This window comes from Physella acuta, unplaced genomic scaffold (genome assembly GCF_028476545.2).
Source record: "Physella acuta isolate Inbredline_101_S28 unplaced genomic scaffold, ASM2847654v3 ptg000569l, whole genome shotgun sequence".
NCBI classification, from domain to species: Eukaryota; Metazoa; Mollusca; class Gastropoda; family Physidae; genus Physella; species Physella acuta.
This window is the reverse complement of record NW_026732088.1, coordinates 2854-20885: the sequence shown is the minus strand read 5'-3', so window position 1 is coordinate 20885 and position 18032 is coordinate 2854. Positions and strand designations below refer to the sequence as shown.

The window sequence follows — 18032 nt, the reverse complement described above, 5'->3', positions numbered from 1 at the left end:
ATGCTCCACCCCAATCCACCCTCTACATTTAACGCTCCACCCAATCCACCCTCTACACTTAATGATCCACCCTCTACACTTAACGCTCCACCCAATCCACCCTCTACACTTAATGATCCACCCTCTACACTTAACGCTCCACCCAATCCACCCTCTACACTTAACGCTCCACCCAATCCACCCTCTACACTTAACGCTCCACCCAATCCACCCTCTACACTTAACGCTCCACCCAATCCACCCTCTACACTTAACGCTCCACCCAATCCACCCTCTACACTTAATGATCCACCCAATCCACCCTCTACACTTAATGATCCACCCTCCACACTTAACGCTCCACCCAATCCACCCTCTACACTTAACGCTCCACCCAATCCACCCTCTACACTTAACGCTCCACCCAATCCACCCTCTACACTTAATGATCCACCCAATCCACCCTCTACACTTAATGATCCACCCAATCCACCCTCTACACTTAATGATCCACCCTCTACACTTAACGCTCCACCCAATCCACCCTCTACACTTAATGATCCACCCTCTACACTTAACGCTCCACCCAATCCACCCTCTACACTTAACGCTCCACCCAATCCACCCTCTACACTTAACGCTTCACCCAATCCACCCTCTACACTTAAAGATCCACCCTCTACACTTAACGCTCCACCCAATCCACCCTCTACACTTAACGCTCCACCCAATCCACCCTCTACACTTAACGCTCCACCCAATCCACCCTCTACACTTAATGATCCACCCAATCCACCCTCTACACTTAATGATCCACCCAATCCACCCTCTACACTTAATGATCCACCCTCTACACTTAACGCTCCACCCAATCCACCCTCTACACTTAATGATCCACCCTCTACACTTAACGCTCCACCCAATCCACCCTCTACACTTAACGCTCCGCCCAATCCACCCTCTACACTTAACGCTCCACCCAATCCACCCTCTACACTTAACGCTCCACCCAATCCACCCTCTACACTTAATGATCCACCCTCTACACTTAACGCTCCACCCAATCCACCCTCTACACTTAACGCTCCACCCAATCCACCCTCTACACTTAACGCTCCACCCAATCCACCCTCTACACTTAATGATCCACCCAATCCACCCTCTACACTTAATGATCCATCCTCTACACTTAACGCTCCACCCAATCCACCCTCTACACTTAATGATCCACCCTCTACACTTAACGCTCCACCCAATCCACCCTCTACACTTAATCCTCCACCCCAATCCACCCTCTACACTTAATGCTCCACCCAATCCACCCTCTACACTTAATGATCCACCCTCTACACTTAACGCTCCACCCAATCCACCCTCTACACTTAACGCTCCACCCAATCCACCCTCTACACTTAACGCTCCACCCAATCCACCCTCTACACTTAACGCTCCACCCAATCCACCCTCTACACTTAATGATCCACCCTCTACACTTAACGCTCCACCCAATCCACCCTCTACACTTAACGCTCCACCCAATCCACCCTCTACACTTAATGCTCCACCCCAATCCACCCTCTACACTTAACGCTCCACCCCAATCCACCCTCTTCATTTAACGCTCCACCCAATCCACCCTCTACACTTAACGCTCCACCCCAATCCACCCTCTACACTTAACGCTCCACCCCAATCCACCCTCTTCATTTAACGATCCACCCAATCCACCCTCTACACTTAACGCTCCACCCAATCCACCCTCTACACTTAACGCTCCACCCCAATCCACCCTCTTCATTTAACGCTCCACCCAATCCACCCTCTACATTTAACGCTCCACCCCAATCCACCCTCTACACTTAACGCTCCACCCCAATCCACCCTCTACACTTAACGCTCCAACCAATCCACCCTCTACACTTTCATGGTCCACTGCTCCACATGAATGTTTAGCATCTATTGAAAGAAATATAAACTTTATTGATAGAGGAAAAACTTTTTGTGAATAATAATTTAACAGGGCATCGAAAGCCTGTATAACTCACAGCGTTGAAATACTTGGAAACTGTAGGGACTACTGTCACTTTAATGAAACTGTAAAAGGTACACGGAGATTTTACCAATCTGTAACTGGTACAAGTAGATTTAACAAATGTGTAACTGGCAAAAGTAGATTTTACCAATCTGTACCAGGTAGCCTACAAATAGATTTTACCAATCTGTAACAGGCACAAGCCTCTATATTAGTCTATATCAATGATGCAACGGATCCACACAAGCTACTGTACCGAGCTAAAGTTATATCTGATCTATAAACACACCGTCTAACCGTGGAATGCGCCGCGATCAGTTTTCACACGGCGTCCACACACCGTCCTCCGCCTCGCTACCGTCGTCCCCGTCACCTGTGTCCCCATTCAAGGATACCTTTCCCAGTGCTGGGCCTGTTCTCAGCGGGATCGCACCACAGCGTCTAGACCGCAGCGCGCGGCGACATAGTGGATTCAAGTGAAAACAGTGAGGTGTGTTGGTACATTTTACTAGCTGCTCTAACACTTGTGACCGTTTGTTTTCAGTGCACGAGAAGAAAGGGTCACTGTGTGACACGGATGTGCTGTAGTGTTTACACGTGTGATAAAGTGTCACTGACTAACGGTCGGACCTCACCTTACCTGTTCGTTCCGGTTCAAAGAATTCAGTGAGTGTTGATCAGACGATAGCGGGCACAGCAGTCTGACACGCTTTACTTTACAACACACATAGTTGACAATAGTTGATAGTTGACTTATTCACATGTTGAAAAAATCGGATTATTTCTGGTTCATATTTTGAGAAAATAAGGTAAGTTAAATGCGCTGTCGTTTATTTACTTAAACTTAGAGGACGTAAAATAACCTTAAGTCACAACCTACGATTACTAGATCTAGATCTAGAATTCTAGTTACTAGACCTAGATCTAGATCTAGATCTGTATTCGATCTAGATTCTAGATCTAGAATCTAGATTATTATATTACATAGAAAAATAGGGAAATGCTATTAGTCACACTATTACTAGTCAGATCTAATCTAGATCTAGATCTAGTATTACTTAAATAATACGAAATAAATCTCAGGCTAACTTGATCTATTCTATAGGGCAAACTAGACTAAATTATATAATGTTACGGCTTTCGATTCTGTATAGCCAAAGTTCATGGTTACAATTTTGAAACAAATTTTAATATTATAATTAGAAAACAAATCAAACGCGGTAGACTACCCATACTACTACATAACAAAGAGAATATTTTAATTTTTCAGAACCATTCATCACAAAACAATGTTTTATCGATTTGTCTTCACAATGACAATACACAACAGTGGAAACATATGCACACATTTTAAAACTTGGGATTAGGTCTAATGTTAGTGTTAGTCAGTAGCCTAAAATAATGTTCAAAGTTATTGCTTTTATTATTTAAATAAATTTGCCTTGGGATTTAGTCTTGTAACGCAGTGATAGTAACGAACACACGACTTAGTGGAGTTTGTAGATATGACAAATCAAGTATACTTAATCTCCCTTCCCCCCCCCCCCCCCCCCACTTCTCAAAGTGACAGTTAAGATTAGACTTATCATAACTTTCTGAGTAGGCGTAGTTTTGTTGGTTGAGTTTAGAGATTGTGTTATAGATCGAACAAGCTAGGCCGAAGTAGATCTAGGAGTGTCGACAACTCAATACTCTCGTTAGTGCAATGTTTGTTTTTGTGAATGAGAGAATGCGCTAAAGTAAACATAGCCTCGAACCATAGGGTAACATCAGGGCGGTACTTCTGTTGTTTGTGTATTACGTAATGGCTCTCGTGTCATCATTTCTACAGTTGAAACCACTCCAGATTTTAATAGATTTTTAACACGTTTTTATTAACTCAGCTTCGCGTGGATGTGTTTGTTGTTAAAATTGACATCGAAAATTAGCCCACTTCTGATTGCTCTATAGATCTGAAATTTGGCATGCAGGTTACTTTCGCCTAACAATTTCAGATGCAATCATAAAAACTAGCAATTAGAGACCGTAATTAGCTTAATTTAATTACGCCCAAAGGACCATAAAATTGAGGACATGATTTCTAAAGATACCGACAAGACTGGAGGCTTGTTGACACAGTTACTTCGGCCCCAATCGATGTGAGCGCGCTGGCCGTGATCGTATAGTGGTTAGTACTTCGCGTTGTGGCCGCGACAACCCAGGTTCGAATCCTGGTCGCTCAAGATTTTTTTAGTCCGTGTATTTATAAACACTTAGTCAATTCATACTTAATCAAGTCATTAGATAAAGTAGAAAATAAACTATATAAAAAACTTTTTTAAAAACCACGTTTTTCATGTGTAGCAACGGACTAAAAAGGAGAAAATAAAATACTTAAAAAAAACTTTTTAAAAAACCACGTTTTTCTTGTGGACTAAAAAGTAGAAAATAACTATTTACATACATTTGATGACAAAAAACGTGGGTCGGGCAGATGGGTCGGGAAATTTGATGGTGAACGTACCCACGTTTTTTGTCATCAAATGTATGTAAATAGTTATTTTCTACTTTTTAGTCCACAAGAAAAACGTGGTTTTTTAAAAAGTTTTTTTTTAAGTATTTTATTCTGCTTTTTATCCAACCGAGTTGTTATATAGGCCACTCGCCACCACAAAATGGGAGTAGCGACTACATTGAACCCCAACCACCCACTGGGGTTTTAGCTGGCTTTGTGTGGTTCAAGGTTTCAATTAGCATTTCTACCTGTGGATCGATAAAACAAATGACAATCGTATTACTAGTAGTACGCAATCGCATTTTTTTGTTTGGCCAACTTTCAATGTTGTCACATAAATCACAGCGTCAAGATTCTATTTATAGTTTTTTATTTTTCTTATTTTGTTTCCTTCTTCTGGCGGTATTATCCGTAAGAGAGAAGGGGGGGGGGGGGTCCGGTTATGTTTTGGTTAGGTTTAATTTCTCTCTCATTGGGATTGCGTATTTCTGTGTGAAAAAAAATCCCTTCTGAAGCTGCCTTATGATATATTTACAAGCAACTCGTCACAAAGTTAGTGTAGCGAATATGACAGGTCAGGTAGGATTAGCCGTACCACACTGTAGTTTGGTTGTTTTTTTTCTACTGCATTGCTCTGTGATCATCAACCAGGCTGATGTTGTGGTACGGCTAACCCAACTGTACACTGGTCACTAGAGTGGTAGCCTATAGGGTCAACTGGTCACTGGTAGCCTATAGGGTCAACTGGTCACTGGTAGCCTATAGGGTCAACTGGTCACTAGAGTGGTAGCCTATAGGGTCAACTGGTCACTTGAGTGGTAGCCTAAAGGGTCAACTGGTCACTAGAGAGGTAGCCTATAGGGTCGACTGGTCACTAGAGAGGTAGCCTATAGGGTCAACTGGTCACTAGAGTGGTAGCCTATAGGGTCAACTGGTCACTTGAGTGGTAGCCTAAAGGGTCAACTGGTCACTAGAGAGGTAGCCTATAGGGTCGACTGGTCACTAGAGAGGTAGCCTATAGGGTCAACTGGTCACTAGAGAGGTAGCCTATAGGGTCAACTGGTCACTAGAGAGGTAGCCTATAGGGTCAACTGGTCACTAGAGAGGTAGCCTATAGGGTCAACTGGTCACTAGAGAGGTAGCCTATAGGGTCAACTGGTCACTAGAGAGGTAGCCTATAGGGTCAACTGGTCACTAGAGAGGTAGCCTATAGGGTCAACTGGTCACTAGAGTGGTAGCCTATAGGGTCAACTGGTCACTAGAGGTAGCCTATAGGGTCAACTTGTCACTAGAGTGGTAGCCTATAGGGTCAACTGGTGACTAGAGAGGTAGCCTATAGGGTCAACTGGTCACTAGAGAGGTAGCCTATTGGGTCAACTGTTCACTAGAGAGGTAGCCTATAGGGTCAACTGGTCACTAGAGAGGTAGCCTATAGGGTCAACTGGTCACTAGAGTGGTAGCCTATAGGGTCAACTGGTCACTAGAGAGGTAGCCTATAGGGTCAACTGGTCACTAGAGAGGTAGCCTATAGGGTCAACTGGTCACTAGAGAGGTAGCCTATAGGGTCAACTGGTCACTAGAGAGGTAGCCTATAGGGTCAACTGGTCACTAGAGAGGTAGCCTATAGGGTCAACTGGTCACTAGAGTGGTAGCCTATAGGGTCAACTGGTCACTAGAGAGGTAGCCTATAGGGTCAACTGGTCACTTATTGAGCTGCCCCTCTATAGAAAACAAATTTTCTCTCATAGACAGGAAGAGAAATAAAAACCTGTAAGTTGAGGAAATAAAAACGATGTGTTTGTTTGATTCGAGTCAATACTCCGTGTGTAGTTTTTCAATCAGCTCTGATAGCAAGGTCGAACTACAGGGAAGTTTTACCCTGGCCTTACTGTTTCGGTTGTGTTTGATAGGAAAAAGTGGATTTTTCCAGTTTATTGACATGTGTGTAATTTTTAGATTTTCTAGAAACATGTTGTACTAAAAACTTTGTGTTTGCTAAAATTTATAATCAACACTTAGGCATATTCTTAAAACTGGTTATTCCGATAGTATTTAACACATAATTTGTATTCATTTTTTAAGCCCAACACACTCCACCTGATGTTAACCTACCTGTAACCCAACACACTCCACCTGATGTTAACCTACCTTTAACCCAACACCTGAAGTTAACCTACCTGTAACCCACCACCTGATGTTAACCTACCTGTAACCCAACACACTCCACCTGATGTTAACCTATCTGTAACCCAACACACACCACCTGATGTTAACCTACCTGTAACACAACACACTCCACCTGATGTTAACCTACCTGTAACCCAACACTTGATGTTAACCTACCTGTAACACAACACACACCACCTGATGTTAACCTACCTGTAACCCAATACACACCACCTGATGTTAACCTACCTGTAACCCAACACCTGATGTTAACCTACCTGTAACCCAACACACACCACCTGATGTTAACCTACCTGTAACCCAACACACTCCACCTGATGTTAACCTACCTGTAACCCAACACCTGATATTAACCTACCTGTAACCCAACACACACCACCTGATGTTAACCTACTTGTAACCCAACACACCACCTGATGTTAACCTACCTGTAACCCAACACACACCACCTGATGTTAACCTACCTGTAACCCAACACCTGATGTTAACCTACCTGTAACCCAACACACACCACCTGATGTTAACCTACCTGTAACCCAACACACCACCTGATGTTAACCTACCTTGACTCACCCCTCCCCCACCCCATCACCAATCAGCTTGTGGGAAAATCTCACCACTCAAATACTGTAAAAATTTTATTCAATTCAGACTTTAATTTTTGTTTCACAAAAAAAAAAGAATGTTAAAAGCGATTTCTTTAAAGCTTTTAGATTACAAAACTCTACCTACATCTTGTATGTGAGATACCTAAAGGTGTATGTAAGAATGTTTGAGTTTAGTTGTGTTTACAAATGTCTACATATGACAGCGTAGTTTACAAGACTGAGGTTTACACAAAGACGCCCTTGTCACTAGCCGCGCCCTGTTTGGGGTTCTCTTCAAATGTCACTGTAAAGAGAGGGAAAAAATCTAACAAAATGATGCATTGTTATTGGTTTAAGACTTGTAAATAGATTTTTTTAATGTGTATTTTGTCGTTTCGATTTTTTAATTACCCACGATTTTCTAGATGTTTGGTGCTGTGGGATACCGAAACAAATAGTTATCTATCTGGGATGTGTCCCTCAACTTTCTGTCTATCCACACGGTGTCTCAACTTTCTGTCTATCCACACGTCAACTTTCTGTCTATCCACACGTCAACTTTCTGTCTATCCACACGGTGTCTCAACTTTCTGTCTATCCACACGGTGTCTCAACTTTCTGTCTATCCACACGGTGTCTCAACTTTCTGTCTATCCACACGGTGTCACAACTTTCTGTCTATCCACACGGTGTCTCAACTTTCTGTCTATCCACACGGTGTCTCAACTTTCTGACTATCCACACGGTGTCTCAACTTTCTGTCTATCCATACGGTGTCTCAACTTTCTGACTATCCACACGGTGTCTCAACTTTCTGACTATCCACACGGTGTCTCAACTTTCTGTCTATCCACACGGTGTCTCAACTTTCTGACTATCCACACGGTGTCTCAACTTTCTGTCTATCCACACGGTGTCTCAACTTTCTGACTATCCACACGGTGTCTCAACTTTCTGACTATCCACACGGTGTCTCAACTTTCTGTCTATCCACACGGTGTCTCAACTTTCTGACTATCCACACGGTGTCTCAACTTTCTGTCTATCCACACGGTGTCTCAACTTTCTGTCTATCCACACGGTGTCTCAACTTTCTGTCTATCCACACGTCAACTTTCTGTCTATCCACACGGTGTCCCAACTTTCTGTCTATCCACACGGTGTCCCAACTTTCTGTCTATCCACACGGTGTCTCAACTTTCTGTCTATCCACACGGTGTCTCAACTTTCTGTCTATCCACACGGTGTCTCAACTTTCTGTCTATCCACACGTCAACTTTCTGTCTATCCACACGGTGTCTCAACTTTCTGTCTATCCACACGGTGTCTCAACTTTCTGTCTATCCACACGGTGTCTCAACTTTCTGTCTATCCACACGGTGTCTCAACTTTCTGTCTATCCACACGGTGTCTCAACTTTCTGTCTATCCACACGGTGTCTCAACTTTCTGTCTATCCACACGTCAACTTTCTGTCTATCCACACGGTGTCTCAACTTTCTGTCTATCCACACGTCAACTTTCTGTCTATCCACACGGTGTCTCAACTTTCTGTCTATCCACACGGTGTCTCAACTTTCTGTCTATCCACACGGTGTCTCAACTTTCTGTCTATCCACACGGTGTCTCAACTTTCTGTCTATCCACACGGTGTCTCAACTTTCTGTCTATCCACACGATGTCTCAACTTTCTGTCTATCCACACGGTGTCCCAACTTTCTGTCTATCCACACGACGCGTGGAATGCAACAGTAAGCTGACCGTATTGACCCAATGGCCAGTAGTGTCGGTGCTTCTGTTTGACCACCGCCTTCTTCAGTGTACGAACGGCAATCAAGTCCAACATTTTTTGTTTGCCCGAGGGTCATGTAGGCTCAGGGTTGCAGCGGTCAGGGGATTTTCTCAGGGAGAGTGGGAGGGGAGGGGGGGGGGGGGGCTTCGTGTGGCCGTAGTACACCTTTGTTTCATGGTCGTGATGTTACATGGCTCTGATGTCATATGTCACAGTTCTGATGTCATATGTCACGTATCCCTGTTGCCATATGTCACTTAGCTCTGTTGTCATGTCATATAACTCAGATGACACATAATATTCTGATGTCATATGACGCTGTTGTCAAATGTCTTTGATGAAACACATATGGATGTGTTGTCAATAATATCACATGACACAACTAGATACTGACATAACAAAATGTTTTTTTCGACTCACGAACATTTTTACATGACAAACGTGCTTTCAACACAAACATTTCCGAATGAATAATAACACATACAGATACATAAGAGCTATGCTAATGCAAGGGTGTATCTGTATATAGCGGAAGGGGGAAGCCTAACACAATAAGACTATTTTAAAAGCATGTGGGGGGGGGGGGGTCCATGTGATTGTATGAAGGTTAAATTCAGAATAAAAATACTTTTAGGTTGTGTAAAAAAAACACCCTATACTTCACCAACTCTCCCAGTAACAACTGTTTACACCCCTGTGTCCAAAGTTAAAGGACGCTCAAGTAAAAGTTTACAGGCTGTTTCCAGTCTCATCATATTGTCGTCCCCATGTCATATTTGGCTTATACCAACTTTCAACATGCCCTCCATTTTTTATGCCTTGACGTACAACCTGTCAGCTCTATCGCCATCTCGTGAATTTGAATGCAAGAATTTTATCCCCCCCCCCCCCCCAACACACACACACATCCCAGATACACACCGTTAAACAAATTTTTATCCTCCGACCTTGAACTGCGTAAGTTCAAGTGCGTCAACTCTCGCCTACATTTGACTATGAGCTCTTGTGACGAATGGATGACTAAATATTTGACGTTAATCAGCGGGCCGGGTATGTAGGTCACACACGTTCAATTCATTGTCACAGCTCATTGGCTGCTTCGTGTAACAGGTTGTGTGAGGGGTTGTCTCAGGTTGTGTGACGGGTTGTCTCGGGTTGTGTGACGGGTTGTGTGACGGGTTGTCTCCGGCTGTGTGACGGGTTGTGTGACGGGTTGTCTCGGGTTGTGTGACGGGTTGTCTCCGGTTGTGTGACGGGTTATCTCGGGTTGTCTAGGGTTGTCGTTGTCTCGGTTTGTGTGGCGGGTTGTTTCCGGCTTTGTGACGGGTTGTGTGACCGCTTCGTATAACGGGCTGTGTCAACTTTGTATAAATGGTTGTATCAGCTTTCATAACGGGTTTTTTCGAGTTGTCACGGTTTGCCAATGACCGCTTGGTACAACAAGTTATGAGTAACCGTATGAAGATTATAACCTGTCTCTGTACTGACAAATGACGCCCTACCTTGGCCTACAAGGAAACAACTGATTGAGCTCATTGATTGGAACTAAACAAAGACTGTATTGACTGAACTAGGACAACATACATTGACACGTCTCAACCTGCCATATTAACTTCACACAGAAATAGTAGAGGCAAACATTTAAATTGGACAAAAGATTTTCTTTTTTTCTTTTTTAATGCTGCATTATGCAACACTGTCATATATGGCAGCAATAAATAGGTCAAGGTTTCTTTGTTCTATACAATATAGCCTTGGTGTAATTGTTATAAATGTTATCGCCTCCATTGTTGAATTCATTGTATTGAGTGTGATTGTGTTTCAAGTCTGGCACCACATACAAAACTGTCGGGGGTTTCTTTCAGTTGATATTGACTGCTGCGGCCCACGCAATAAAGATGTCATTTAATGGCAGTCACATTGTTGCACAACTGTTTAGGCTGTTGACACGTTTATTGGGGCTATCGGTGGGACAATCAATTAGCTTGACAATCAGCTAGGGGAACAATCAATTAGCGGGACAATCAGCTAGAGGGACAATCAGCTAGAGGGACAATCAGCTAGAGGGACAATCAGCTAGAGGGACAATCCGCTAGAGGGACAATCAGCTAGAGGGACAATCAGCTAGAGGGACAATCAGCTAGAGGGACAATCAGCTAGAGGGACAATCAGCTAGAGGGACAATCAGCTAGAGGGACAATCAGCTAGAGGGACAATCAGCTAGAGGGACAATCAGCTAGAGGGACAATCAGGTAGAGGGACAATCAGCTAGAGGGACAATCAGCTAGAGGGACAATCAGCTAGAGGGACAATCAGCTAGAGGGACAATCAGCTAGAGGGACAATCAGCTAGAGGGACAATCAGCTAGAGGGACAATCAGCTAGGGGGACAATCAGCTAGAGGGACAATCAGCTAGGGGGACAATCACGTCCTACGGCTACTGTGGCTGTGAAACACACACCATGCACAAAACACCGTGTGTCCAACACCATGTCTCTCACTAAATGCCCCACACACCGTGTCCCCACACACTGCCCTCACATCGTGTACCATATATCGTGTACCACACAACATATTACACACACTGCAGCAACACATAAACTGTCTCTAAAGTAAGCATTACAGCCCCCCGTGTCTCCCACTAAATGCCACAGTGTCTCCACACACTGCCCCCACACACACTGCCCCCACACACTTCCCCCACACACCATGTACCCACACACCATGTCCCCATACACCTCGTCCCCACAGACCATGTCCCCGCACACTACTCCCACACACCGTGTCCCCACAAACCATGTCCCCGCACACTTCCCCCACACACCATGTCCCCACACACCATGCCCCCACACACCATTTCCCTACACACCATATCCTCACACACTGCCTCACACATCATGTCCCTTCACACCATGTCCCCACACACCATGTCCCCACACACCATGTCCCCACACACTGCCCCCACACACCATGTCCCCACACACCATGTCCCCACACACCATGTCCCCACAATGTCCCCACACACCATGTCCCCACACACCATGTCCTCACACACCATGTCCTCACACACCATGTCCCCACACACCATGTCCCCACACACCATGTCCCCACACACTGCCCCCACACACCATGTCCCCACACACCATGTCCCCACACACCATGTCCCCACACACTGCCCCCACACACCATGTCCCCACACACCATGTCCCCACACACCATGTCCCCACAATGTCCCCACACACCATGTCCCCACACACCATGTCCCCACAATGTCCCCACACACCATGTCCCCACACACCATGTCCCCACACACCATGTCCTCACACACCATGTCCCCACACACCATGTCCTCACACACCATGTCCCCACAATGTCCCCACACACCATGTCCCCCACACACCATGTCCCCACACACCATGTCCCCACACACCATGTCCCCACACACCATATCCCCACACACCATGTCCCCACACACTGCCCCCACACACCATGCCCCCACACACCATGTCCCCACACACCATGTCCCCACAATGTCCCCACACACCATGTCCCCACACACCATGTCCTCACACACCATGTCCCCACACACCATGTCCCCACACACCATGTCCCCACACACCATGTCCTCACACACCATGTCCCCACACACTGCCCCCACACACCATGCCCCCACACACCATGTCCCCACACACCATGTCCCCACAATGTCCCCACACACCATGTCCCCACACACCATGTCCTCACACACCATGTCCCCACACACCATGTCCCCACACACCATGTCCCCACACACCATGTCCTCACACACCATGTCCCCACACACCATGTCCTCACACACCATGTCCCCACAATGTCCCCACACACCATGTCCCCACACACCATGTCCCCACACACCATGTCCCCACACACCATGTCCCCACAATGTCCCCACACACCATGTCCCCACACACCATGTCCCCACACACCATGTCCTCACACACCATGTCCCCACACACCATGTCCCGTTTCCCCCACACTGCCCCCACACACCGTTTCCCCCACACTCCGTTTCCCCTACACACCGTTTACCCAGACACTGCCCCCCCCCCCCCACACTGCCTCCACATACTGCCCCCACGTACCAAGTACCAAACATCACTATGTACCACACCAATATTTTAATTAATAATGCTAAAACTATCTTATTTTGTTCTGAAGTCAATTCTAGTATAAAGTCTTTCAGCAAGAACACACCCATTTTTACCCAGCCCCCATCACCTTTGTGTTATATTAACATGTTCTAGCTGTGAGTTAAAATATTTTTAAAAAAAACTGGCCACAAGAAAGATGGCCGACATGAAGTCCGGGCCGTGAAGGACAAAATAATTTTTGTACGCCCTGTCATAAATTTCATTAAAAAGCTTGACAATGGGGACAGTAAGACAATAGTGACGGTGTAATCTATTCGTCATGCACGCCCCGCTTTGTTACACACATTTACATTGCATTAAACTTTTGCAATATCCTGGAATTCTGCACCGACGACCGTACGACGTCACATCTGATTTCTAAATTTAGAACTTCCTAATTTACATTTTGTTCCGTAACCGAAGCGGTAAGCGAGGGTCGTTTGTTTGTACACAAATCTTGTGGTGGTGTTGGGACGTAGTCAATTACTTCTGGTAGTGGCGTCATGGCACAGACGTCTCTTCTAGAAATGATAGATCGACAAAACTTTTGAGGATTTATGTCAGAATTTAGATTTGGTTTTTCTATTGTCTGCATAACGAGATTAATTTTAAAAAGTGTCGGTTACAAATCTATCACACGGCATTTTTAAAATGTTATTAAATCAAGACTTCTGCCGAACAAAAACAAACATTTGAATTTTTATACAGAGACTTTTCGTTTTATTAATCATGATGGCATGTAGATGTAACATGAAATACTCAACATTGTGACCTCATTATGGAAGATGTAGGAACTAATCTCAGACCTCAATATGGAAGCTGTAGGAACTAATCTCAGACCTCACCATGGAAGCTGTAGGAACTAATCTCAGACCTCAATATGTAAGCTGTAGGAACTAATCTCAGACCTCAATATGGAAGCTGTAGGAACTAATCTCAGACCTCACCATGGAAGCTGTAGGAACTAATCTCAGACCTCACCACCATGGAAGCTGTAGGAACTAATTTCAGACCTCAATATGGAAGCTGTAGGAACTAATCTCAGACCTCACCATGGAAGCTGTAGGAACTAATCTCAGACCTCACCATGGAAGCTGTAGGAACTAACCTCAGACCTCACCATGGAAGCTGTAGGAACTAATCTCAGACCTCACCATGGAAGCTGTAGGAACTAATCTCAGACCCGACCAAACAGAAAAAGACGGCCTTGATTTATAGCGGCATAAATTGAGCGTAAAATCGATGTACAGCAAACAATACGTCAAACACAACATCGGTCTCTGAGGCCTTCAGTCACGTCACTGTCAGGGGGGGGGGGGGGCAACCATCGCTTTATGGCAACCCACTACATTCAATTCTTTGTTTTTATGGCAACCCATAACATTCAATTCTTTGTTTTTATGGCAACCCATAACATTCAATTCTTTGTTTTTATATGAGAGTTGGTAGGCCCATAACATTCAATTCTTTGTTTTTATGGCAACCCATAACATTCAATTCTTTGTTTTTATATGAGAGTTGGTAGGCTTGAAATAACTCTATTTTGACCTAACAAAAAAACCTAACCTAACAGGAGTTGCCGTGGGATATTTAACAATATCCCCCCCCCCCCCCCAAAAAAAAAACAAAAAAAAAACATAAAAATAAAAATAAATAAATCAGGTTACAATTAAATTCTTTAAACAAGGAAAAAAATAGGAACGGGTGAGTCATTCAAGACAAGGCAAAATATGTTCAAGCTATCAATTTACTGTCTAATTAATTAGAAATCCGATCTAGTCATTCTATCTCCCCCCCCCCCCTTCTCCAAAAAACGAAGTTCTTGCGAACGTGCTGTGTTCTTGGAGCACAGGACGTCAGAACTAGTCGCCAATGGGAGCACAGGACGTCAGTAAAAGACGTCAGTGGGAGCACAGGATGTCAGTACAAAACGTCAGTTGGAGCACAGGACGTCAGTACAAAACGTCAGTTGGAGCACAGGACGTCAGAACAAGACGTGAATGGGAGCACAGGACGTCAGTAAAAGACTTCAATAGGAGCACAGGGCATCAGTTCAAGACGTCAATGGGAGCACAGGATGTCAGTAAATAGAGGGCTATATGATAGGACGTCACCCTGTTAGACACAGCAGGGAGAAAGGGAGGGGGGGGGGTAGTTTGTCATTGAACACATGACTAACTACACACCTAACACGTCACACATTGTCATTTGTTATTCAGTTCACCACGTTTATTGTGTTTTGTTCTAAAGAACAGCCACTCGTTTAGTATTTCATAAGGAGATCACCTGACCTATAGGCTCACAATAGTTCAACAATAGTGTGCTCTAAGCTTTATCCGATTTGTCTACGTACAATATTTACTTAGTTATTTTCCTTTTGCATTATGTTAGATTTGTCTCACATTTATATTGGTCTGATTTTAACAGCCATCCTTAAAAGAAATAGAAAAACTTTATAATTTACCCCCCCCCCCCCCATCCTACGGACAAATGTTTAAAAAAAAAAACCTTTATTTGGGTGCTTTAACCATTACGTTATATGTCACTGTTAGCTATTTATCTGACGTGGATTTGATGACGTGTCTCTCTCTTCTTTCAGTGGTCACCGCACCATGTAGCGGTCAAGCTACACGAGAGCTCCAAGTTTGCTGACCACATCAGACAGGTGCCTGCATGACGAGGAAGATGAATCTGTTCGGCTGGCGGAAGAGCGTCAGCATCAGCGAGCAGGACCCCACCTTCAAAGTGCGTTACCTTGGTAACGTCCAAACCGCGGTCATGAAAGGTGAAGGCTGCGCAGACCGCGCCACGAGCATCATATGGAACAATTACATGCGGAGTGAGCATCCGGGTATCGAAATGAAAATTGTAATCACCGGATCGGGTATGAAAGCGTACACAAAAGAGCAGGGATTAACCGAGTATCGAGCCCACCGGATATCGTACTGTATCGCCCACCCCGACTACCCCAAGCTGTTTGTTTGGGTGTACCGTCACGAGGGACGGAAAATGAAACTGGAACTTCGCTGCCACGCGGTCATGTGCAAAAACGAGGCCAAGGCCAAAACAATGGCGCTGCAGCTCCACCACAAGCTGAGCTCCGCGCTAAAAGAGTTCCAGCGCGAACAACTGAGGAAACAAACCTCCAGGCTAACTTTCCAGCGCACCAAAAACCTGCCCAAGAAGAGCAACATTCTACCGCTGAGAACACAAATGCTGAGCACGGCCAACAACTTCAGACCGCCCGTCTCTAAATCTCAGACGGCGCCAAAGCTGGGCGCCATCACGGAGGACGAAGAAGAAGACGAATGTGTAGAGGAGGAGGAAGAAGACGAAGAGGTGAACCAGATGGTGACGAAGATGAGCCGCGGGCTGAATGGGATCAACATCAACAACAACAATGACGGCGACGACGAGAGCCTGCTGTCTACCCCCGCCAGTGCTGGCCCCTCACCCCCCAGACTCCTCCACAAGGGCGCGGAGCACCACGGGATTCTGGCGGCCCTCGACCTCGAGTCAGCCGAGGGCTCAGACTTCTTCTCCTCAGAGCCCATCATAGACCTTGAGATCGGCAACGACCTGGAGGAGCTGAGGCGGGACGACGGCGTGCAGTACTGTCTCCATGATGGCGCCGACTCTGACGAAGAGAGCGCCGAGTCGGGCTTTCACGACCAGGAGCAGGAAGTGGCCGAGGGCGAGAAAGTGGCCGAGGGCGAGAATGTGGCCAAATTAAAGAGCAAATGTGTCCCCGTTGAGGAGGACAATGTTAGCGTGTGTAAGCTGCCCTCGTTGGAGGGGGAGAGCTCACTCAAGAATGACGTCACTGAGTATACAACTTTATAACGCAGATTTCAATCACACTGTTCTGCTATTTTTTTTTTCTTGCAACATTCCACTTGATACCCTACTTACAGAATCTTTACTTAGAGACTGTGAAACAAAGCCACCCTTTAAAATGTGTTACTGTCAGGTGCTGCTATGGTTTAGTAAAACACATGGTGGGATACAAAAAAGATATTCCTTGAACCAAAGAACCTCACAATAGCCATGTCAGCTGACACACAATAGCCAGTTGACCACACAAAAGCCATATCAGTTGACCACACAAAGGCCATATCAGTTGACCCCACAAAAGCCTTATCAGTTGACCACACAAAAGCCATATCAGTTGACCACACAAAAGCCATATCAGTTGACCACACAATAGCCAGTTGAACACACAACAGCTATGTCAGTTGACCACACAATAGCCAATTGACCACACAATGTCTTCACTGTGGGGTCCAGAGCTATAAAATTAATACCAGTCATGTCTTCAGATATAGTGGCACCATATGCTATTTATTACAGTGGTTTCTGCAGATATAGTGGTGGCTTTGCCTGCAGATATAGTGGTGTCTTTGCCTGCAGATATAGTGCTGTCTTTGCCTGCACATATAGTGGCACCTGCAAAGATTGTCATTATGCCAATCCAGTAACCCATCAAACTGTCTTAAGTATGAACTTTGGCAGACAAAAGACAATCTTCCACTGAAAACTTGTGGGTACAAATTTGATGTGTTCTAGTTTTTAAGTAAAAATTTTCTTTTGTTTCATACATTCAGGTCCATCTTTTAATGAACTGTGCAAAATTTAATTAATGAAGACATTTGTTGAGAAATTTCTTCTAAAATAATTATAGCTGTCAGGTTTCAACATTCACCTGCTAATGAAAGAAAATATGAGTGGTTGTTACACTTTTTAATAGCTAGCGTATATTTATAATATAAAAAACTGAGAAATATAAAAATAAC

At 44.8% G+C, this 18032-nt stretch overlaps 2 protein-coding genes across 2 annotated transcripts; both read left to right on the top strand.

Annotated features, from left to right (window-relative positions):
• Nucleotides 1-1284, top strand: LOC131946729 (uncharacterized). The gene has a single exon (XM_059307657.1). It carries the CDS (start codon nucleotides 1-3, stop codon nucleotides 1282-1284), a length of 1284 nt encoding a protein of 427 aa, XP_059163640.1.
• A 1112-nt stretch (nucleotides 1285-2396) lies between these two features.
• LOC131946724 (protein FAM43A) lies at nucleotides 2397-17328 on the top strand. Its single transcript, XM_059307637.1, has 2 exons — nucleotides 2397-2820; nucleotides 15839-17328. Exon 2 carries the CDS (start codon nucleotides 15913-15915, stop codon nucleotides 17080-17082), a length of 1170 nt encoding a protein of 389 aa, XP_059163620.1. The 5' UTR covers nucleotides 2397-2820; nucleotides 15839-15912; the 3' UTR covers nucleotides 17083-17328.
• The last annotated feature ends 704 nt before the right edge of the window (nucleotides 17329-18032 follow it).